Source organism: Orcinus orca, chromosome 13, assembly GCF_937001465.1.
Source record: "Orcinus orca chromosome 13, mOrcOrc1.1, whole genome shotgun sequence".
Classification (NCBI taxonomy): domain Eukaryota; kingdom Metazoa; phylum Chordata; class Mammalia; order Artiodactyla; family Delphinidae; genus Orcinus; species Orcinus orca.
Genome location: NC_064571.1, coordinates 46,317,663 through 46,342,638, shown reverse-complemented (window position 1 = coordinate 46,342,638; position 24,976 = coordinate 46,317,663). Strand labels below are relative to the sequence as shown.

Here is a 24,976-nt window from a genome sequence, read left to right as displayed (position 1 = left end):
CTGCCCGTGCCAGCCACACCGGTGAGCCTTTGCCCACCGGCCTTTTCCTGCCCGTGCCACCTCGGGGCTGAAGCCTGTGCGCGGAGGACATGCCGGCTCGGCCTGCCCCGCGAACCCTTCCCTGGTCCTGTAGCTCCCTTCCCTCATCTGGCCTTCACCACCTCTACCTTCTTGTCCTCCATCTTCTGTTTTCTCGTTCTCCAACTCCCTGTGACCTCACTTGAGCTTGTATTATCCCCGTGACCTCCTAATTCACACACTGGATCACCTGTTCTCTGATTGTTCTCTGTTCCCTGTTCTTTCTGCAGCACGTGCTGCCATCCGGCTACCACCTTCCCTGCTTGACTATCTCTCCCCTCTCTTGAACTTTCATTCTATGAATCCCTTGGTGTCTCCACTGTTGTTGCTCCTTCCTCCCAGATGCTGGCCTTCCCCAGGGCTCTCTGCTCAGCCGCTTGCCTCCTACATCCCTTCCTAGGCTTCAGCCCACTGCAGTCTCAACTCTCTGTGCACGGGCTGTATCTTCAGCCTTGAGCTGTTTCCACGTCCCTGACTGCTTCTGGACATGTCACCCTGTGGAGTTGCAGCCTGTCTGGAAGAAAATGTTCATTCCCACCCTGTACCCCACAGCCGGCTCTAAAAACCCCAGAGTCTGAAGCTCACCCCTAGCCTTTGAACCTCCCAAAGACTTTGAAGTCCCACAGGACTTGAATTGGTTACCAAAGTCCTATGGATTAACTCTTGCATCATCCCATTCCTTTCTGCTCCTATTGCCGTACCCTGACTAGCCCTTTGACCTGGACAACTGTAGTGACCACCTTGCTGCCTTTAATGTCTCTCTCCTTTCAACCCATTCTAATCTACCACTGCCAGATTAATTGTCCCTAGAGCCCAACCCAGAACCCGTCCTCCTCTGGCTCAAAAATCTCCAGTGGTTCCAAGCCTGCCTCTCTCGGCTTTCCTCCCGCCTGACCCTAGTTCCTTACGTTTCAGTCAAACGGTAGCACCCGCTGGTACTGTTCTCCCGACAGTCCAGTTGGTGCCTTTACTTGGGCTGCTTTCCCCCAACGAGGAGAAGAGCTTCCCCCTCATCCCAGACTGTTGATAGTCTACCTGTGCTTCAAGGTCTGGTCAAATGCCACTCCCTCCTGGGGTGGTTCTTCCTGCCTTCCTGTGCAGCTCCCCTACCTACTCCTCACTCTGTTCTGGTTTTGGACTATTGGCGTATCTGTCCCATCTCCTTTGGCTACCATCTCTCCCAGTTATCTTTGACTCCTCCAAAACACCAGGCAGTGTGCCCTGCGTACAGTTGGCATCCAGGAAATACTGCGTGGAATAAAGCATGAGTGCTCTGGCCGTCCTTTACCTCCTCCCGCTGCTGAGGTGGAGGTGGTCACGTGAGCCATCAGGGTTGGGTCCTCTTCTTCCCTGGCCCCATCACACCACAGCATTCCCACGTCTCACCCCCTGCCCCTGTGGGGTTATTAAACCCTTTCCTAGCCTCAAAACCTTTCTTTCTAATATTTACATGTGTCCACTTCACCTGGCTTGTTCTGTGTGCTCTTGAGTATCCAACGTGGCTACACGAGCCCCAGCCTCTCCCTCCATCACATCGCATGTAACCTGGTAAATTAGAAAGCTTATTTTACCTACTTCCCTGTACCAGAGGGAACTGAAAGGGAGACTAAGAGTGGTGACTCATACTCTGTTCACTCAGTGGCTTAAAGATTAAAAATGTGTTGTAAATTGTCAAGCACTTTGCAGTCTCATTTTGTGTGCCCATGCTAGACACTTAGAGACTTACCATATCACCAGTATATTTAATAGTGAAGAGGGGCCCGTTAAAAAGATCTCAAATGAGAAAATTCTCCATTCTCCTCTTTGTAGCCTTGATGTCATATGTGGGGGAAGAATCAAGAAGAGGTGCATTTTGCAAAACATACTTCTAATTTTGGATAGTATGACCATTTTTAGGGTATTTTCACATCATCCCCTCAGTAATCTTGTAGGTAGGCATGAATTATCCCTGTCTGACAGCAGAGGTTTAGAAAGAATCCAGGGTTTCTTCTAAGGTCATAAGTGATTAAGAGGCTTGGCCAGGACTAGAAAGCCAGGTCTTGGGAATCCTAGTCAAGTGCTTCTTCCAAGACCCTGCATTTTGCCACCTTGCTGTCAGTGTTTTGAATTGCAGTAGAGGGGCTTTAGAAAGTGCTCTACATCTTGGATGTGGAGAAATATCTTCGAATCCTGGGCCTGGCTTTAGAAAGCTCAAGGTTGACACTGGATGCATTAAAAAACCCAGCGGTGTGGATGGAAGGAGTGGGGTTGTTCCGAGTTGAGCAGTTAGCTAGACTCTGGGTTTGTTTTAACTTTAGCCCTGAACAGGATGCAGTTGCTTAAATTACAAGTGCCCTGGGGACTAAAGTAAACCTGTGGTGGAGGCCCATCTCTTCAGGGCAGATTGGAATCCTTTAGGAATGAAATTACCTTCTTCAGTGAGTATGGCTGCAAGGTTACACACTTGAAACGCTAAATTTGTAATTTGTTGTCTGCCTGTAGTTACTGAGAAAGGGGATGGGTGGGTGGGTGGGTAACTAGGGTCAGTTATTTCCCAAGAACACATTTTGATCACTGTTATTGTCTATGTAGAGGATTTTGTTTTTGGTTGAGGCTGGTGGGAGAAGTTAGGGAGGAGAGTTTTAAATTTTTGAAGAACTCAAGTTTAAAGGCTTTGTTTTACAAATCACAGTAGGATTTCAGGGTGATTTCTTTTCTCTCCTCATTGGTTCCTGAAGTCATCCAGGTCAGGGATCCTGGAGGTGTTTACCTGTGTACCTTTCTCCCACAATGCCTTGCAAGTCGGTGCTCCCGTAAAGCTTGCATTGAGTTACTGGGCCGGTGTTATCCCGGAAAACCGCCGTTTAACGTCTCGTACTGGCAGCGGCAGGTCGGCTGAGAATATCCTTCCGTGAGCCTGAACTTACACGCTCCCCCCCGCCCCCCTCGCTGTGGCCTTGCCCAACGCCCAGGGGCACTTTTACTTTGACCCGCTGGCACGGCCGGGCCGCCTCCGCGTGGTCGGTGCCAGCGCGGTGAGGACGCTGAGCGCCCAGGTGCGCGGCCCGCATGGCTGCGTGAGCTCCTGAAGCTAAATAGTGGAGGAGCCGCCCCGGCCGGGGACCTGCGGGGCGCCTTACCCTACTGGGCCGCCTCCTTTTCATGAGATAGTAATCGGAGACTTTTCCGTTACGTGAGGCTCTCAACAAAAGATTGTAATTCCAGCAGCTTTGTTTGGGAAGGTACCACCGCGGCAGGCGCGTCCTGGGCCCGACCCGGGGGTCGGCGGCCCCGCGGCGGCCGTTGGGTGGGGGCCGCGGCCGGCCGGCCTCCCCCGCGCCCCTTGTGGTACAGCCTGCGTTTCCTCTACAATGCGGTTATGCTAATCAGGTGACATCACCGCCCAGCGCACGGCGAGTGGCTCCCGATTAAATTACAAACCGGCGGCCGCCAAGGGCAGCCGGGAGGAGGTGTGTGCGCTGTGCCCGCGAGCTCCCGGGCTCGGCGACCGAGGCGTGTTTAGGATTGGCCATATTTTTAAAAAATTTTAAGTAGGACTTGCGCCTCCCTCCCTCCGCCCTCCCGCCCCTCCTCGGTAATTTATTTCAAGCCTAGAGCCAAGGGCCACAAAAGGAAGGAAAGCCACAAGGAATTAGATGCGTGAGTGGCCGGGCTAAGGTGGACTCTCCTGCGGCCAACTTCCTATCAGATCTGCCTGCTGGACTTTCACACCGGGATGGGGCTTGCCTAAGGTCCAGCCCTTTTAGCCGGGGCCGGGAGCCAAGCGTTGCGGAAGCTGCTGCGTGTTGGATGGGGGTAGGAGGGGGCTGGAGCGGGATTTCCACCGTGCAGCCCGCCGGGGCGTTACGCTGGGCATAATGGAATTGCAGAGGACGGCTAGCATCTCCGGGCCGCTGTCGCCGGCTTACACGGGGCAGGTGCCTTACAACTACAACCAGCTGGAAGGGAGATTCAAGCAGCTACAAGGTAAACTCCCGTCTCAAAGGCCGGGCCTGCCCGGGGGCCGTGCTGCCTCCAGTGGTTCTGAGGGTTTATTTGTGCCATATGGTACGTGACCCTAATGAAGACCGGCGGCCGCGCGCCCGGCCCCAAAGCCTCTGGTTGGCTGCGAGCACCCCATTCACTACTTAAAGGAGACAGTTTCTCACTCTTCACTCCAGAAAAGCCACCATTTGGAGTCTCTATCTCCAGTTTCCCTTGGGCTCTCTTGGTTGTCAGGTATCTGCTGCCCACTGCACACACATTTTCTCTCTTTTTAGCTATCTTTGCATTTTAGTAGGTCAATGATAATAGACCTATTAGTATGCAAGTATTTGATTCCGGGTCGCCTCCGTCTCCCAGCACCCAGCCTTTTACCTCTGGGAAGCCTAAAGGTGTAAAGTGCACTGCTGGACACCCTGTAGAACAATAGCAAAGGGAAGGAGGGAGTGGTCTTTTTGTTCCTAAGCCTTGGGTAAATTACAGTTTTGATTCCGAAGCTTCGTTTTAACCCTTTTGATGTATTGTGTTGGGATAGAGCCTTGCCATCAATTTAGTGAGCTGTGTAATTTATAATGAAAACCAGTTATTGTCATTCCAGTGCTATTGGGTTAGATTAGTTGGATCAATTACAGGTTTCTTGGAGTCTGTATTAATCTCAAACAGTTGAACGAATCTAATATTTTTATGGAGAGCAGTGTGTGGGGTGATGGGCCTGCAGCCTGCGGCCGAAGTGGCCCCTGCAGCCCCCTTCCCTTGGCTGTCCCTGCCCAGCCAGCAAGCCTGGCCGGTGGTGTCTTGGAGCTTATACACGAAAAAGGATTTGTAACTGAAAACAGAACTCCTTCCGTTAGGAAGCCCCTGGAATCGGTAATAGGCTGGGAATGATTCTAGTGCTGTGAAAAAGTAGCCTTTGCAGACGGTGTATGTTTCTTATTTTAACTCTTCTTGGTGCCACAAATGTGGATCCTGGGAGGAGGAGGAGGAAGGAAGGAAGCAGCTCAGTCTTAGAATGTTTTCACTGGGGAGACGGGGAGGCTATATTTCATTCACAGGTTTATTTGTCTTGTGAAATAGTTGACAGTAATGACACTTTTCTGGAAAACAAGAGGCAGAACAGGACATGATTTTAAACATTTGCTAGGCTGTGCTGCATTCCTCGGGCAGTTAGCTAAGAGGAAGCTCCATTCTCTCTAGGGAATGGTTGTGTGTCTTTGCTTCATCCCTCTTGAGCTCTTCGAAGGTAGAATTTGCTTTTATGGAAAACTTAGGGGGGGCCAGAGCTGGTGGCTGGGTGGGGACTTGAAGATGGTAAACAGAGGAGTGGGGTGTGTCCATTATCTTCTGGGTGTGTGGTCAAAGGCCCACAGTTTGAGGTTTGAGGTTCTGAGAATTCAGAATGCACCTCTTCTTCAAATGACCCAGGCTCCTCACTTCATTGTATCATACTGCCAAGGAGAAAGCACCAAGGAGGATCCTTGATCTGAAAACCTATTACTGAGGTCCAGTCAGCCCCCTCCTGTAGTCTCAGAAGAAATGAAAACCAAGGAGAAAATACCAGAAGGTGTGGGGAGCAGTGTGCCCACAGGCCCACCCATAACAAAAGGCTGTTACTCTGAAAGGTTTGAGGACGGTTGTAAAACTGCTCACTGAGGAGGGTGGAGCTTACACACAGGAAATGTCTTAAACTGTCCTCTCTGGAAAAGTAAAATTTAAATTAAAGAAAATCACCGCGTGCCTTTGATATTTTACCTCGTGTTTCCCAAGGAAATTCCTTCAAAAGGAGTGAGCTCCACATTTTGTGTGGTGATTTTCTTAAATGACCTTTGTCCCCTAATTTGGTTGCAGATAACTTTCTTATTTCTAAATATTGCGGTTTAGAAGTTGCACAAGTTTAGCGTTGGTATTTCTTCTATAACAGAAAACCACCCGTGTTGGGGAACTGAGCCAGGGTGAATTAACTCTCAAGTATGGTGGATCCCAGGAGAATTACAAACAGTTGGCATCATCCTTAGTTACACATGGAATTGATTGCATTTTAAAAAACTTGAGGAATATTTTTGATAAAACCTTTTCCCATCCCCACCTACCCGCGACCCCCATCTGGTATTTGTTACTTACTGTTTAGTATTTGTAGTGCTTCCAGTCATCACATCTTTGATAACATATAGATTCTGTCTGCTGATTTAATTTCGTACATGCCTACTAAGCTGCCTTTTTCCTCTTTTTAATCCTTCCTAGTACTTATAACCCAATACTGGCAAACGACACCTCTGAATCTGTATCGATTTTTTTTTTTAGTGCCTCTAATATGAACTTATTTATTTAGCGTCTACACCTTAGAGTCTGAGAGTACTATGATTTTGTAGGAGATGTTTCTGCAGTTTTCTTGGTTTCAAATATTTTCACCCTGGATCCTAAAAATCTCAGGAGGGGGCAGAGTTTTAATGTTCTACTTGAGGGAAATACAATGTTAAAGTGAGTCTGGTCTTTTAGATAAAATAGTTTATAGAGATTTACCAGTAAGTAAATAAGTGTGATTAGAAACAAAACCTCACTGAGGGGCTTGAGGGGCTTAAGGGGCCGAGGTGCAGCGTGATGTCTTTCACACTGATGCTCCTGGTGTAAGAGATAGGACCTTCCACCTCTGATGGCTTCAGACGTTAACCACTGACGCCCAGCACACACCTGACAGGCACACACCTGACAGGCATATCCACTGCGCGCTCGAGATCTCCTTCGAATTTCACCTGCAAGATTAAGTTACCACCTTCCTCAGAATCTGTTCGTGTATCTTACACAGTTAGATTTTTTGTTTTGTTTTTCTTTTTTAAATAAGAGAGGACTGCTGAAACACAACAAAACTCAACCTCACATGTTTTTAAAAAATGTGCTTGTAGTAAGGGAGAAGTTCATGATGATACCTTTTCTCCAGTTTCACCTCAGCCAGCTCCACCCCTTATCAGACGGTACTCCTGCCCCTCCTCTACTCAGAGGCTGTTGCGCCTGCCTCTTGCGTAAATTAAATTCCAGGCTCCTTAGCCTGGCATTCAGGACCCTCCCCCAAATGGCCCCAGACACGAAATTCCTATTCCAGCTCTTTACATTCCAACCAAATAAATCTTCCAGGTGGGCAGGCCTGCAGCTCCTCATGAAACCCAGCCCTGGGTTTTTCCTTTATTGTCTACCTCATGCCTCAAAAGCTCTGCCCTTCCATTTCACCAATAGAAATCCTTCCTACAATTTTTTTTTTTTTTGCGGTACGTGGGCCTCTCACTGTTGTGGCCTCTCCCGTTGCGGAGCACAGGCTCCGGACGTGCAGGCTCAGCGGCCATGGCTCACGGGCCCAGCCGCTCCGCGGCATGTGGGATCTTCCTGGACCGGGGCACGAACCCGTGTCCCCTGCATCGGCAGGTGGACTCTCAACCACTGCGCCACCAGGGAAGCCCCCAACAATTTTTTTTTAAGACTGTGCTTACATTCCATTATTCCAGAAAGCTTCTCCTTGTCTCCTCCGTTGGGTAGTGGGAAAAAGATTTCATGGAGTGCTCACCATGCACCAGACGTGTTAGTGGGAGCTTTGTCTGTATCTCATCTTGTGTTCATAGCACACTTAGGAGATTTTTTTGTTAATTGAAGTATAATTGATGTACAATATACGTTACAGGTGAACAATATAGTGATTCACAGTTTCAAAGGTTATACTCCATTTATAACTACTATAAAATATTGGCTTATTTCCTGTGTTTTACAGTACATCCTTGTAGCTTATTTTACATATAGTAGTTTGTACCTCTTAATCCGTTGCCCCTATATTGCCCCCCCCCCCCCGAGGTTTTAAAGATGAAACGGTAGAGAGTCAAATAGCTTGTTTCAGGTCCCAGGCACTGTGTTGAGCTCAGGCTGAACATTGTTGTTCTTGAACTTTCTCCTCCAAGACTTCTAGATATTAATATTATTTTATTTCTGCAAAAAAGAGAGAGAAGGTGACCTTGTGAAATGCCAGCCCCAACCTGCATCTCTCTTCTTCCTACCTGCCCCCTCACAGCACTGATTCTATCAGTTCTGGCAGTGGAGTTATAATGAAGACAGAAGTTATAATGAAGACAGAAGTTATAATGAAGACAGAATCTAGTTGAAATACACCAACATGAACTTTCTCTGCCTTCTTTGCAGCCTGACCCTGACATCCAGCACCTGGTGTTTCTGGAGAAGGTGCTTTCTCTTAGCTGTTCTGGCTCAGTTCTGGAATCATGGAGTCACCTGTCTTCCTTGGGACATAGAAGGAGACTAAAGATTTTCAGGCTGTGGGAATGTGTTACACTCAAGTTTATTACGTGCTCTCTCAGGGTTGCCTCCTTGAATTTCTTCATTTTTTTGGTTTTGATTTCTAAACTGTTAGGGAAAGAATTTTGCTGGTTTTATACCCACAGATCATGGGGAAAATGCATTCTTAAGTGTTTAAAAAGAACTTTCCAGTTTGTTATGGTACCTAGATGTTTGTCTTGTGTAATTTCATAAACCACAGAGAGAGAAGATTGCTGGGTTTACACCTGCTTGTCATGAAGAAAACTTTAAGTTCTTAGATATAAAGTAATAGCCTTTAAATATTTCCCACTGTGGCAGTGAAAAGAGTTGGTGACAAATGATAACCCTGGTTTTCTTGGGGTGGCCAAGATTTATAAGAACATTTTCTGGGTTCTGGCCTGGATACCTGCCAATGCTGTACTATGATACTATAGATTTTTCTAAGCGCAGATAACTTTGTGGGATAAGTCACCGATTTAAAAAAAAACTCTTTTCACCAGTTTACCACAGTTTCAGCTCAAAATTTAGAACTTCCAAGCAGATTTGTGAATTAGAATCTTTTTTGAGTGATGTACTACTATTATTATTAATATTTATAACACTTAACTTGAATACGTACCATCTTGCTTAATTAACTACATGAGATTATCCAGAGTACCCAGCATGGGAGCCAGTACTCAGTAGGTTCTAAATAAGTGGGCATTTCCTTGGTACTAATAATAATCCTGTGGAGTATTCTCTTCCTTTTTATAAAGAAATAGATCATTGGATTAAGATCAACCAGTATGAGGCTTCCTCTCCAGAATCCAGGTTTTCTGACTCCAAACTTGATCTTCTCCTATAGGACCACAAAGTGTAGGTTAGGTATGAGCCATAATACCCCTTACCCAGATATCATGAATACATTCTGGCGGCATGGAAAATTAACGAGCGCAGAACTGCTCAGATTTCTGGACATGCGGTGCCCTCAGTGTTTGGTGGTCTAGGAACACCGACAGTCAAGGGAACACTGATTCTTTTAGCTTAAGTCCAATGTTTGACTGGGATGACTGTAAAAAGGACTCTTGGAGATCAGTTAGGAAGAAGAGGAGGGAGACAGTTACTCCGTTTGAGCAAAAGATACCACTTAACGGTAGTGAAAGAATGGGACTCTAAACCGTCCTGGCTACTGAGGAAGCTTTCTAGGTGATTGTGTTCCCAATTTTCATCTCTTCTCATGCCTTGGGCCTAGAAAGGGGTCTGTTCACAGCCCCACTGCTGCCTCCTCTGTGTTAGTCTCTCTCCGTGGTTTCCTAATGCCCCCCCCCCCCCCCGCATGCAGCTGCCCCAGCCTCCCTAAATGCAGGCTCTGATAAGAGATCTCCCTGCAAAAACTTGGGATTTGACTCCAGCTGACCTGCCCACCGCCAGCTCCTGCTATCCCTTACTCCACGGTACTCATGAGTCCCTAAACCTACCCTGCATTTTCCTGCTCTCCTGGTTTCTTCCCCCTGGGAATTATTTCTTGTGTCAGGATCTTTTTTTTTTTTTTTTTGAGGTTCAGTTCAGATGCCACTTAATTCAAGGGAGAGGTGATCAGTATCTCTGCTTGGATTCTTTTCCTTTAAGATTTAAAGTTTAAGCCCTTGGTCAATCTCCTGTGATTTTCACATCCTGCCTTTGGTTGGAGTTTGAGTATCTGCCTCTCTGCTTTCCTTACATTTCACAAAGTCTGGGAGCATAAAGACAAAAGTCTGATATAGCCTGTCTTACCCATAGAAGTCACTAAGCATTTATTAAGGAGTAAATGAATGAAGTAGTATTATGGAATACTTTGTTTCAGTGGTTCTCAGAATGAGGTTCCTATACCAGTAGCAGCATCCTGACCTGGGAACTTGCTCTAAGTGTAAATTCTCGGGCGCTGCTTCTGACCTACTGAATCAGAAACTCTCCGGGTGAGGCCTAGCCACAGGTTTTTAACTAGCATGCCTGGTGACTGTGATGTACACTCAAGTTTGAGAAACGCTCCCTTATTGGCTCATTTGTACCCTCTTTGCAATTTGGGGGTGGGAGGATTTGGGAAGAACAGATTGCATGAATTGCTCCCAGATAGGAGCAGATATTGTATCTGACTTCTTACTGAAGAATGAAGAGATAGGGAAAAGTATGTTTTAGAACAAAATTGTGTAGTAGTGGAAAAGATATTTAGCCAGTCAGGAATGAGCTCTACCCTGCTAAACTAGAGGAGCCATTTAACATCTGCAGGCCTCAGCCAACTCCTGACTGCCAAATGGGGTCAATAATCTGTCAGAGCTTCAAGTTTCCAGTGAACCAGAGCTTCACAGCCATTCATCCGTTCCTACTGGAATCATACTTGTGCATATTATCAAAAATACGCCAGGTAGATCCCAGCCACTTTTAGATCTTAGTGCCTCTTCTCCCTTTTGCCTGACAAGTTTCTATCAACTCTTAGAAGCCCCAGCCATGAAAAACTAATGACAGGGGGAAATAAATGATGGGGGCGTCGTAAAGCCTTCCTCTGACTTCAGTATTCTTTGCTTGATTGGCTTACTTAAAAATCTGGCAGTTGTTTGTATATCATGGGTGCAAAGGACTTGGCATTCAAAAGCTCAGTAGTTGGTTACTAATCTAGGCTATTTTAAAGCGAGAGGACTCCTAAGAAATAAAATGATAAAAGTGTTTTAAGCAGTATAGGACATGCTTTCTTGTCCTCTTTGTTTATTAACACATATTTATTGGTCGCCTGCTTTTCAGTAAGCAAGCTGTCCTCTGGTTAGGAAGTGTGTGAGTAAGCGTGGCTCCGCTATGCTGCCGAGCTGACTGATGAGTAGAAGCAAGTGGAGAAATAAACTTGTTCCAGGTGGGGACCCAGGTAGGGGAACTGAAGCAGGGCCAGGGTGGCCGGAGCTTAGAGTCCAGAGTGAGGAAGTGTCGATAGGAGGGGTACTAGAAGAGAGAGTAAACAAAGGCCAGAGGATGCACAGTCCTGTAAATCAAGTTAAGGAGTTGGGAAGGCAGTGGGAGGCTACTGAAGGATTTTAAGTATGGGAGTGACTTGTTCTGATTTTTTTCTCCTTAAGGAAGGGCCAGTCTGATTCCTGAGTATAATGCTTGTTTTGGAAGGTGGGTGCTGGTCAAGAGAAGAGGCAGGAGACCACTTAGGAGGCTGTTGCATTTGTTGTGATGAAAAACAGAAACAGCATAAGCTCCTTGAATTCGGAACTACAAGGTACTTAGAAGCTTATTACTCAGTGTGGTCTGTAGATGACCTGGGAGTTTGTTAGAAATGCAGAATCTCAGGCTCGCCCCGAACCCACTAAGTCATAACTTCCTTTTAGCAAGATCCCCAAGTGGTTTGTATGCACAGACAAGTCTAAGAAGTGCTGCCTTGGAAATAATCTCTGCCTGCTCCCCTACCCCTTGAGCCGAGAAGGAAATAGTCCTAAAGAGGCTATGACCTTTCTGAGGTTTAACGTTTGTGTTTCATATAGAGTCTGCTTTAAAGGAAGGAGGGGTGTGTGTGTGTGTGTGTGTGTGTGTGTGTGTGTGTGAAGTAAACTGGATCATTTTAACTGTAAAAATAATATAGTATCCAAATGAGTAATAGTTAATTAAAGAAAGTTTAGCGTTACCCTAGGAGATTACAAGGGCTTTAAAGCATGTTTGGTTAATTCCTAGCTTTATAAATCTTTGTAGAGTTTGGCTAGGATTCTCTTACTTGCTAATCCTGCAGTTCTAGAAATTTGTGAAGTTAAAAAAACACAGTTTCTTTTCATCTATCCATTTGGTATTAATGGAGAATTACAAAAATACTCTGGGCTACTTTCTCTTAAGTTCTTCCAGAATTTCAACATGGTGTCCTGGGAAGTAGAGGCTTATTAAGTCCATACTTGCTTCGTGACTTAAACCTTTGATATACTTTTAAACTATTTTTTAAAGCAAAAATACCCCCTCCTCCCCACACTCCATCTTACTAAAATGATCCTAATTAAATGAATGTTGGTGTTCTTGCAGTTGGTTAGACTTCAGTCCGGTTTCATATATATCAAACTTACCCAGCAAGTGCCTTCAGGTTTTGGTGTTAAAGCTGGATTTGAAATACATTAAATATCTGTTACTTGATAAGCGCTCATTTCCTGTGAGTCTGCAGGTGAAGCTTTAAAATTACTGGTTATTGATTAGGTAGGGGAGGAAAAGCACCTGCTGAAACTTGTTGGCCAGAATTTTTGGCCCCTTAGAAGAAAGAAAAGGGGTGGGGAGATAAGTGACTTCTGTTCTGACTGGCATCAGTCCAGAACCTTTCTGACAGGGGAAGGGGTGTGGGTAATGAAAGCAGTAGTATTCAGATGGTGTTCTTTCAAAGGCAAGGTTGAAGGTTATTAATAGACAAGAATTAAATTTCTAGCTGTTCTTTGTATTACTCCAACAGTTTTTATATTTATTATTTCACAGCCGTATCAGGTCATCTCCAGAATAAATAAAAATGAAAGAATAATTCATGTAAAATCCCGCAGTCCCCACAAATCTTAACTCTCTGATAGTTCTTGTTTATATACAGTTTAACAGTGTTATAGTCATTATATAGATTCAGTTTTGTCTTGGCATGTTGTTTTTATTTTTCACTTAACGTTATATGACAAACATTTCACATGTGGTTATTTTCTGTGCCTCTTGTCAAATGGCTTTCCAGATCCGGGCAATTTATTTACCAACCTGAACCTGCTGTCTCTTCTGTGGGATGGGGGTAATACAACTTCTGTGTAATAAGATTGTTGGAAGAGTAAGCGAGATTCTCCGTGGAAATTGTTCCGGCACACGGTGGGCCCTCAGTAGTCAACAGCAGCCTTTATTATTACAGGTCCTGGTTAAAAGGCAAAGCAGTACCCTGCGGCGGCAAGTCTTTTGAACTTGAGTTGAATGCCTCAACCGCGCCCCCGCCCCCGAAACCTGTTCTGGGTGTGGCTTCCTTCAGCATGTGTAGAAGAGTGTTGAGTTTGCCTGAAAATGCACCCAGCCGAAAACACCCCCTTTTATGTTGCGCTTTAGAAAGTACACAGGGTTGGCAGCAGTCACTTGAGCCTGGTGACTTTTGATGTTGGTTGAGGACACAGTGGTGGTGCCTCTCCCAAGTTCACAAAAAGCGTGCGGAGCACTTAGTGCTGCAGCCACAGCGTCCAGCACGTCGTCAGAAGAGACTACTGTAGCCAGACTCACATTAGCTGCCCTCTGTAGAATGCCTCTACTGTGTTTGCTTTTGAAAGGCCTCTCTTAGCCTTTCTCTCTCTCTCTCTCCCCCAACCTTGTTTTCAAGAGGCACAGGACCTTTGAGTAGCAAATCCAGTAATCACACACAGTAGCATGGAGACACAGGCTGGCCTATATCCGGTCTCACAAAGGCCTTGTGAACGATCCGGCCTTAAAGTCTTTTCTTAATGCTTAAATGATGCAGGTGGAGAGTTAATCTGAGGATCACTGAGGCACGCTTCATTCATGAAGAATGTGAGCAAAACATAAAACGTCCGGAGGCTCTGTTCTTCTCTGGTGGCAAGGAAATTACATAGGCTGTGTCATTATTTGGGTGAATTTTACCCCCCCCCCCGCCCCCGCTGAGAGTGCAGTTGTGTTGGAATTTTGAAGTGAGAGCTGTGGGTTTAAGCACGACTAGTTGCAGGAGTGGTTGTGTGTGTGTGTGTGTGTGTGTGTGTGTGTGTGTGTGTGTGTGTGTGTGTGTGTGTGTGTGTGTTGCCTGAAATCCTTATACAAACCATAGACATTATTTTGGCCACACTGACAAGCAAATGGTGGTTATCCCTTGGAATGTGGCCTTGGCATTTTGAATTAGGTTTGTTTTTTAAAGAGAAACTTTGAAGGTCTGGTTTAAAGTGGATAGAGCCTTTGAAAATCTGCCTAGTCTGTTTGAACTGTTAAGTGCCAGTGAGTTTCTGTAGATTGCTAGCTTGATTGTATAGTAGTTGAGAGGTGAATACAAGTCTAGTGCAAAGTGTGTTTCTGGTGCTTGAAAACGGTGCCCTGATTTCTATTGAGGAAGACATTTATTCCTACAGAGGTTTAAACGACTTGCTATCAAAAAAATTCAGTCTTGCAGTGGTAGAGGGGGATTGTGTATTATCTGCGAACAACTGCCAAGCAGATGAAATTCCAGCTGCACAGAGTTTGTGGTGGAGAGTGGGTGGCAGTGACCAGGGGAGCAGGGAAGCAGCAGGCGGTCGTGAGAAGGGCTGTATTCAGAATTAGGATATTTTATCTCTCATTTTAGAAACTCAACGGTGGTGGAAAGTTCATGGGCTGTGGATTCATATAAGCCAGCATTCAAATCCTGGCTCCACCATTGACCTCACTGAGCCCCATTTTCTTCATCTGTACGAACTGGGAAGGATAAATAGCCCTTGGGGAGTGGTTGGGAAGCTTAAATTCGTATGTTGTATAAATAGGGTGACCAACTCATCCTGGTTTGACAGAGACTTCCCCAGTTTAGCACTGGTTGTCCCACATCCAGGGAATCTCCCAGATTCTAGGAGAGAGAGAATCTCTCTTAGAGTACCAGGCAAGCTGGGCGCTAGGTCACCCTAATTATATATGAAAGCACCTGTTACTGTGTATAGAGGACGGAGATGATGTCTGTATGTGTTAGTTCACCCCTGCATTCCTTCCTAGTGCTTGGCACATAAATAAAAGTCTCATAAATAAAGGAGTGTATGAATGAATGAGTAAAGTAGTGAAGGCAGTAGTAACACATACAGAGTTGTTTTAAGGTGACTTAGCGCCTCTTCTTCCTTGTTGGCTCTCATTCCCTGAGAAGAGGTGGCCTCACCAGCCACATGGTAAATAATATGCTGAATGAAAGAATGAATCACTCATGATAATGATTTTGGCTTTATGATGTGGCTAAACTTTAACTTCAGGAAGAGCTTATCTGAGTCTGTCTCCTTTTTTGATAACATGAAATTTTGATAGGACCCTAGGGACCTCCCTCATGTAGTCCCTGTACCCTACAGGGCACTGGGGAATTGACTTCACTTTGGTGGAAAGGAGAGGAGAGGGGAGCCCACGCATTACGGTACTTGCAGAGAGAGGAACCGGTCCTTGGAAGTTAATTAGGCCCGGGTTGTCTCTTCATTTTTGTTGCTTTTCTTTTTCCTTTGAGTGGGTGGGCAAGAGTAGTTGGACCAGGAGAAAAGTTTAAGGGTGACACTAGGACATAGCTAAAGAGGTAAAAGTGTACCCCGTGAAACTGCAATCCATTCTTCTAGGTGTGGTAGCCATTCAGAGCTTTATATTGTGTGGCTGTGAATAAAATGAATGAGATTTCTCTAATGTGAATATGTGTTTACTCAGAGTGATGCCGCATGAGTAATGCTTTTCTGGAAGCCAGGCAGTTAATAATACTCTGAGCAAATAAAGGCACAGCCTCAGAAGTTTAGATACTAGCTAAATGTGCAAGCTTGGTCTTTTAAACTGAAGAAACAGCCATGGAGAAAACTAATTTTGGCTCAAGAACTACTACTTACCAGCCCTCAGTGCCTTACAGTCTCCAACCCCAACACCCGCCCCGCCCCCCCCCCCCCCCCCCCGCTTTAAAAAAAAATCTCTGGGTTTCCTCTGCAAATGTATATGATTTCAATTTTGAGACGGGAGGTTATTTTTTCGCTTGAAACACAAGGAAACAGTTTTTTAAAGTCATACTCATTCCGCAGTGGGCTTGACTGTAGCTGGACTTGACTAGGAGTTCTTGGCCACAGAACCACATGCACTGTTTATCAGGGTAGTAAATTCTGATGGCTTTTGGGGAAGGGAGAGGGTTGGAGTTGAGGGAGGGGCACTAGAGCTGGGCCAGATCTGGCGCTGGCTGTCTCTGTGAGGGTTTGCCCCTGGCGTGCTGGGGGGTCAGATGGGAGGGCGGACCCAGATGTTCATCTCAGCCATTGTCATCCAGGGATTCTGAAATGACCTTTCTTACCTCGTTTTCCTACGAGCTCATAATTGTCTGCACACATAAGTTGTGTCCCGGGTCCTGGCTCCCTCTTCGTTTGATCAGGAGCCGCTCTTCTGCTCAGTGCTTTTTTGGGAGAGTAAAGCGAGGCCCAGGTCATTCTGTGATGCAGCAGTTGATTTGGGATCTTCTGTCTTTGTTCCCCCTCCCCCAGTGGGAATTCACACTGTAACTCATCTTCTAAGGTTCCCTGCCTTAAAAGCCCACAAACAAAACTCCTATTGGAGTAGGAGCCCTGGTCATTGGAATAATGAATGGTGTTACTCAACCCCTGTTGAACATTCTGCCTGACGGAGGGCCTCTGTCTGTAGCTCTTTGCTAGGCACTGGGATACAGTTTCTTTACCTGCCTCAAGAAGCTCACAAACAAGTCAAGAGACAGGAAAACAGTTTTTGTAATAGGATTTGGATGGGTATATATGAGGCGGGGGGCTGCTTTATACACCTGCACAGTGAAGAACGCCGGCCCTCGCCTCTCTTCCTGGTTTGCTGTGACAGTCGGTTACATCATGATTCGTGAAAGCCCTATGAAAAATACAAATTCATGATCGATTCTAAGAAGTTTTTGTTGGGGAAACAAATGGCGAGGCTGTGCTTGTGCTCAGGTACACTCAGCTGGTATGGTGTTCACTGAGGAAGGAAGCAGAGACCTTTCAATAACAATAGCCAACGTTTATTCTTCAGTACCCGACTCTGTGCCATTTATTAGATGCATTACCTCGCTGCATACTCGGGAGAATGCTAGAGATGGGCACAGATCTGTTTACAGATGAGGACACTAAGCCTTGGAGAGATGAAGCAACTTGCTCAGTGGCAGGCGGCTAGTAAGCGGTGGGCTGGGCCTGGCAGTCGCGCCTGGCTGTGTTCACCGAGCCCTACTCCACACTGCCTCTCCTAGATGCTTATCTTCCTGGGAGGATCTAGGTGTGGCTGGGTGTGGAGGGAGCAGTTGGACCACATCTGCTAGCAGCAGCCTGCGCAGTGTCTTGTCTGCTTTGAAGCATCTCCCTCAGCCCTAGCTCCTCAGAAAGCATCCTCCCCTCTGCGGGTGAGATTTATGATGTGATTTCCTTCCTCCTCCCTCTGGAGGTCAGCTCTTCTCCCCCAGGGTCAGAAAGCCCCTCGGTTGCTGGTAGCCGGCCCTGCTGGAGTCGCTGCCCGCCCTGTGTTCAGGGTAGGTCATGCTTGTGTCACCACGCGGTAAGCCGGGGGTGCTGTGAGGGCCGGATCAATGCGGTCTGGTTTGGAATTGCAGGTCACACCCTTTCCACCACACTGCTCATGAAGCTACTGATGCCTGTGTGTAAAAGTGAAACCACAAGCTGCTTTCTCTTGCCCTGAGCGTGACTTTTAAAAAAGTTTTTGTGGGCTTTCCAGCCTGAGCTCTAGGTATAAGTCAGGTACCTTCACCTACATATGATTTATCCACTCAGTAGCCCTGTGAGGTAGGTGGTATAACGTCTGCTCTGTGGATTGAGAAACCTGAGGATCAGAAAGGTGAAGTAAGGTGGCAAGGTTCTTAGCCAGCATGTGACAAAATGGGTGACTTTGTGAAACTCTGCAGCAGGGAGGGGCCTTTTTCAACACTTCTTTGAACTTAGAGCATGTGCTTTTTCTAAATAGGTGGAGGCACATAGCAAGGCACATAGTGTACGTGTCTGTCAGCACATGTGTGGATTGCGTTGATTTTAATTTTTGTTTTAAATTTTGCTTAAAACGTGTATTTAATTATTCTTATTTGACGTCTAGCCAAATTCACAGGTGTTTAAAAGTGTACCATCTAGGGACTTCCCTGGTGATGCAGTGGTTAAGAGTCTGCCTGGCAATGCAGAGGACACAGGTTCAAGCCCTGGTCTAGGAAGATCCCACATGCCGCGGAGCAACTAAGCCCGTGAGCCACAACTACTGACTGAGCCTGCGCACCTAGAGCCCGTGCTCCACAACAAAGAGAAGCCACCGCAATGAGAAGCCCGTGCACCACAAGGAAGAGTGGATCCCGCTCGCCGCAACTAGAGAAAGCCCGTGTGCAGCAACAAAAACCCAACACAGCCAAAAATAAATGTTAATTAATTAAAAAAAAAAAGTGTACCATCGAACCTAGCAACAAATTGAATACACGGCTTGAAAATGGAAGGCTCACCAATAGGTTTCTCACGTGCCAATTTCTGATAAGACTGTTGGTATTGCTGAGTAAATCCTTCCATTAAAAACAATGCAATCTGCTTATTTGCTTATCTTTGATATTGCAAGGGGCATAATATTGTGGGGATGGGTAACGTATCTGCATATCTCAAAGGACAGAGCAGACGTTCACCCACATGTAGATACAGTGTTTGGTAAATGCAGTTAGGCTCTTTGGGGGATGTTGAACCATGTAATAGCCTAAATTCAGGTGATTTTGAGCCTTGGCATATCAGGATCCTTTTGAACGTAGTTAACAGACATGGATATAGATCCACTGCTAATACTGTGAGGGCGCTGGATCCCAAATTGTTGGAGATATGAAATACCTGCAGCCAAGCATCTCTTTTTTTTTTTTTTGCTGTACGCGGGCCTCTCACTGTCGTGGCCTCTCCCATTGTGGAGCACAGGCTCCGGACGCGCAGCCTCAGCAGCCATGGCTCACGGGCCCAGCCGCTCTGCGGCATGTGGGATCCTCCCGGACCGGGGCACGAACCCGGGTCCCCTGCATCGGCAGGCGGACTCTCAACCACTGCGCCACCAGGGAAGCCCCGAGCATCTCTTGATGCAGTGATGTGGTGGTGACTCAGTGACAGCCAGACTGCTCGGCTTCTAGGTACCAACAACTCATTTGAACCTGCCCTCAAGCCTCTGAACCAAAAGGAGAGGGCAAATGTGCTTACCTACATTTGGAAAACTGGGTCCCAACACACCTCTGCTTAGGCCGTCATGAAAACCTTGTCTTTTTTCCTTTATCCTGGGTGAGACAGGAATTAACCTGTAGCACAAAAGAAACATGTTTGGGTGGGTGCTTAGGGCAGCCTCCAGAATCTGCTTCAGTTTAGGTTATGGCAGCAGAGTTAGAGGGAAAGGTGGGTACGGTGACGGTCTGTGTTAATTCCTGTCATCACCCAGATCTGTCTCTTATTTCTGCTGCTCCCGTGGCTCAAGTAATGACTTAAAGCTACAACGTTGATGGGAGGTGTACGTAGGCCCAGTTTCTTCACTGTTGGTTCTAGTTTCTTCACTTTGATGATAAATATTGTTATCTAGAACTGTCTTCAAAACTCAACTGTCGGGGGACTTCCCTGGTGGCGCAGTGGTTAAGAATCCACCTACCTGCCAGTGCAGGGGACATGGGTTCGAGCCCCGGTCCGGGAAGATCCCACATGCCGTGAAGCAACTAAGCCCATGTGCCACAACTACTGAGCCTGCGTTCTAGAGCCCGTGAGCCACAACTACTGAGCCCGTGCACCACAACTACTGAAGCCCGCATGCCTAGAGCCCGTGCTCCGCAACAAGACAAGCCAGCGCAATGAGAAGCCCGCGCACCACAACAAAGAGTAGCCCCCGCTTGCTGAAACTAGAGAAAGCCCATGTGCAGCAATGAAGACTCAACACAACCAAAAATAAATAAAATAAATTTTTAAAAACTCAACTGTCAAAAAATCTGGAAGTCAGTTGCTTATAATATGCTGTAGTTGATTTCCCAGTTCATATTGGCTGTTGGACTAGAATAGCCTGCACCTCCTCAGTAATGAAGAATAAGTGCTGTGGGTGAAGGCAGGGTATGTTTTTAGAATATCTTCATAGCTCTAAGATTTCTAAAGGAGCCATCAAATGTGTCCACCCATGCAGTCGTTCAACAAGCACAGGTGAGCAAGTTGCAATGCTAACAAGCACATCAGAAACACAGAGGTGTAACAGGCAGCCACTGTCTGAAGTTACATTCTAAGAGAGAATACTAGGTAGAAAGTGGCAGGTGTTCTAAGACATGCACATAACATTCCTGGGTTGTGGGATGTGAGAGAGCCTTTTTGGAGGAGTTGACATTTGAGCTGCAACTTTAATAAGTGTGACCAGGATTAGGTAATGAGATGGTGGGTGCCTGGGGGTGGGGATGGGATATGACCAGAGGGGGCTGCTGAACCGTGAGGGACGCTGGGGGAACGGCTAGACTTTGGCCAGGATATGATGTATATTTTTTCCCTTCCATTTCAATTATTAATGCTTATTATTATTAGTTGGGGTTTTGGCCTCCTTTTTGTTAGCCAGCATTCAGCTAGCGTTGGCATAGGTACAGAGAATCAGGTGCTGAGCAGCTGATGTTGGTGAAATGACCTTGCACAAGCAACTTGTATATCACTTCTGTTACCTGTTACGAAGGGCTTTTAGATCATCATTGGTTGCAGATTTAAGGACCTCTTCAAATAAATGCATGGAGGGTACTACTGGCCATTTTCGGTAACTTTCATTTCACCAAACGCTTCTATGAGATTCTGCTGGGTAGATGTCCACTGCTAAAAAAAAATGGCTCCTCTGTTCTCTGGGCTCACAGAACCAGTCCTGCGGTGGAACTAACAGGCTAGCAAGGAGAGGGAAAGCAAAAGAGAAGCATGTCCTCATGCAAACAGAGAAAGAAAGTAGGTCCCTCCTTAAACTCTAGCCCAGAAGTGGTAGTGGCTGTAATAGTAATACAGCTGAAACTTCTTGATACTTAACCCTGGGCCAGTGCTGTTCTAATGCTCCTCACAGCATCCCTGTGAAATAAGAATTATTTCCATTGTGGAGGTGAGGAAACTGAGATACAAGGGATGCTTTGCCCAAGAACACATAGCTAGTAAGTGGTAGAGTCTTGGATCCCAACCCAGGCAGGCTGCTTCTGGACTCTGAATCCTTAACCACTTTGCTGTGCTGCCTCTCAAGAGTATTTCCCACAGGATGATGGAGGCCTGGGTGTTTGTAGGTCTTGGATTAGCATTTTGTTAGAACCTGGGAAACCTTGGTTTGGTGAAAGCCATTGCCGAGAAGTGGAAATTCCTGGTCCTATTCCAACTGTAATGGATTTGTTGACTTTTGCTCTTAATTGGCAGCGATGGTGAGGGGCAGCATGGTAGATGCGATGTAAAATTCAAGCCTTGCTTAATCTTGGAAGGCTTTGTTTCCTTTTCTTTGATGGTAGTTTACTTTGGCAATTCTGGCAGAATAAGGGACTGAACTGACAGTGCAGACTCTGATTTTTTTCCCCAGTGGTACCAGTTATTTGTCACTGTATCGTAAACTCACCATTTCTGTTCTCGCAGTATTGAGTTTTTTGTTGTTTAGATATTTTGGTTTTGGTAGTGGTGTTTTTGTTTGTATTTGCCTGGTATCTTGCTAGTATATAAAATTATCTGTAAAGGAACTTTGAGAATGTGGAATGAAGGGGACCAGCCCTGAAGTAGAATTTTGGAGTTAGAAGTCTGATCTTGACTCCTTGGTACAGGCTATACAGAAGGCAACCCTGGAGCAATTTTCAACAGCGATGGCATTACCTAGGAGCATGGAGTTGAGCCCAAACCCACGTTTTAAGTTCACATTGTTGGAATTTGCTGATTTTTCTTGACTTTAAACATTTTCAGCTGCTGGAGCATTTGCTGCTGTATTTAGGCCAAGTTGCCTTTTGTTCTGTGATTTCCAACGTGTGAATAAAGTAGATAATCCGTGTTCCTGGTTTGGCTGCTGCCAAGAATATGTGAAGACTTCCAGCTGCTATTCAAAGTTTTTTCCAGGCCGCCTTTTGAGTTTACCCGTGGCAGGTAGATAGAAAAATAGGTTTTAAGAGGGGCACCTGTTCATCCTTACTTGTTGTTCTACCCTAAAAAACACAAGCTTGATTTTGTTTGCCATCTATTGTGTTGTGAATTTGGCATAAGAGAAGCAAGTAATTTATGTTTGTTTATATCCCATCTCGTTCGAGAAATGATTTAATTTGGCGTAGGCAAGTGTCTCCTGATGGTTTTGTGTGCATGTGTGTGTGTTGTGCTTGTGTGTGTGATGATCATTCTGCTGCAGCAGAGTCTGGAATCACAGGACCCGTCATGGGATCGTTGGGTTGGTGAACTCTAGCTTTGTTCTCTCCCTGGGCGCCTCTATCTAGAGAAATGTGAATGTCTTTCATCTTTCTTGGGAAGGTCTGACATTATTAGACTGAAAGGTGCCATGTCACTGCTACGTGTTTTCCCCAAGAAATTTTCTGTAGAGGGTACTGTAGAAGAACCTTCCTTCATGGTGAGTGTGTATGTTGTAAACTCCCATTCTGATCTCTTTTGAGAGTAAAGCTTTTTTTATGATTTTTATAGTTCGACTGATCTCTTTCACCTTCTCTTTGAGCTGCAGTGTACTTAAAATGTAGAAGGAGCTTGCAGTCGGAATGAATTTTCATAGCTTCCATTCAGTATGGGGTGCCTCACAGCTATAAGAATGTCACCCAGAGGGAGAGAATACAGGATTATCAGTTACCATTTTTTGAGATTGATTCTGTGGAGTTGACAGCCAGTGTGTTTGTGATTGTGATTGTGTTTGTGATATTATATGCTGTATGGGTAGACCATATCATATTATCACAAACCAGAGTTTCTGAAAACACCTAACCCGCCATCTTTCACGTTTCACACGGAGGGTCTGTAGCACCCAAGGAGGGTTGCTGCTTCTCTTTACAGTAGGAACAGCACGGTAGACAGGAAACTACTGCTCTCTTAATACCAACACTCTGGATGGAGCAGATCCTCACTGGCTGGGTCACATCAGGGGAGTTGAGGGCTGCTGCCCAGTTCTGCTTTTGAATTGGGAACACGTATCTGCTGTGTGGGGTTCTGAAAACGCACCTTTGTGAGTCTCTCTAACTCCTGACTGTTGACCTTTGGGTGTAGATAGAGTGTCAGTCTGGGAGGATTGATGAGAATGTCGGGACCATTTCTGGCCACTGCATGGAGACTTAATGACTGTATTGTGTGTTAGAGCTTTTGAGAAAATACAATGTGACAGAGATCCTAAAACTGGAAAAGTAAATAGCCTCAAGCAGTTTAACTGTATTTAGTTTGGAAACAGGTTATAAACCCAAAGCTCTGCTGAACGAATGAGAGTTTCTTTCTTCTTTCCGGGCCGGAGTAAAAGCTGCTGGCGAGACCTGCTCTCTGGTGTCGCTAGGACAAGCCTGTGTGACCTTCTTCATGTCAATAATTAACAGTGGAATATTTTCATTTACGTGACGGCCATATATGAAAGTGGTTTCCAGGCTGGTTCTGACAGCCTCTGGCCCAAGGGGAAAGGAAGCTAATGCTGAAAAAATTGCAGGCTTCCCCCTAGAATATCCTCTTCATGGCAATGATGGCTGCAAGGCTTCTTTTCTTTGAAGTAAAAACCCAGCGTGTGAAGGTTATTCTGGGGTGACTTTATTGTTACATAAGGAGTAGATTTTTGTCTCTTGCTGGTGTGCTGAGTGGTGGAGGTTAAAGGTAGAACTTTGTGTGGAACTAAAAGGCACCTGAAACTTTTAGAAAACCGGCAACATCTGGAGGCTTCTGGCCCACTTTGGCTGGGCACTTTTCACTTTTAAGGCCTACACTGGCTCTTCACAGCCTATTTCTTGAATACGCACAGAGCAGATTCATCCACATTATTGGGAAAGCAATTTGAAGCACAGGCCTTGTCAGTTGGGAAGATCAATATTATTGCCATCAGCTGCTTATTTGTGTGTTTGTGTGGAGGGGAGAGATTATAATCCCAGTGTCGTCAGATTTCTCTTTGAACAGACAAACTTCCCTCCCTCACGGTTTCTTGACAGAATGAGAAATTTGCTGCCAGTAACTAGTTAATTCTGAAAGAATTTGGGTTCCTACTGTGCAGTTCTTAAATGATGATCCAAGTGCAGGATGTAGAGCAAAAAGAGTTGTCCTTTGTCATTAAGTGCTTCTCCTTCATAATTCATAACCTTCTAAATATTCTTAGTATTGGGGAGGAAGAGATGCTCAGAGCTGAGAATTCTCAGTAAGGTCTTCAGTGAGACACAAGATGGTGACTGTCCAGCTTGCCCAGGATGTGGTCATCCTTTGATGCCAACAGAATTTGGTGTTGCTCCCCAGGGAACCGTACTGGCACTGAGCTGCCACAGCCTCTGCGCCCCCACAGTTATTCCTGCTCAGCTGGAAGCCAGCGTTCATGCTTTGGTTTCTTTGCCTTTTTAAAAAAAAATTTTATTTGCCCTGGGACCACTTGGAGGCTTTTCAGGAATTTTCCTGGGGGCACAGCCCCACCGTTTAGGAGAACTGTCCAAGGCCTGAGCTCATAACAAGAATAAAACCCTTTTTCCCTTGTCATTACTGCTTCCTCTTCACTGACTAATTAGCCAGCTGCTGCAGGTCTCATTACACTTCATTAATCCTGAGCATCATCTGTCTATTGGAACTGCCTCAAGATAAAAAGGGGACACTCAGCTAAACATTTTTGGTGCTGCTGCTAATTACCCCAAGCTATACATATATATTTTATTAATTAATTGCTCTACTTACTTTCAAATCTGAATGAAGATTTTTCTCCATGCCAGACAACAGGCATTTCACTCACCCCTGGCTGCAGAGGCGCTGCTCTGTGGTTTGGTACA

At 45.9% G+C, this 24,976-nt stretch overlaps 1 protein-coding gene across 3 annotated transcripts in view; it reads left to right on the top strand.

Moving 5' to 3' along the window:
• The window catches only part of SPTBN1 (spectrin beta, non-erythrocytic 1), a 193,690-nt gene that overhangs the window by 78,316 nt on the left and 90,398 nt on the right, over nt 1–24,976 (top strand). Inside the window, exon 1 of one of the 3 annotated variants that reach the window (XM_033414186.2) lies at nt 2,958–4,044. The exons of the other annotated variants lie outside the window; for them this stretch is intronic. Within the exon in view, the coding sequence (XP_033270077.1) occupies nt 3,936–4,044 (109 nt within the window). The 5' untranslated portion in view covers nt 2,958–3,935. Of the gene's footprint in view, nt 1–2,957; nt 4,045–24,976 lie in introns of those variants that run through there. 3 annotated transcript variants of the gene reach the window in all.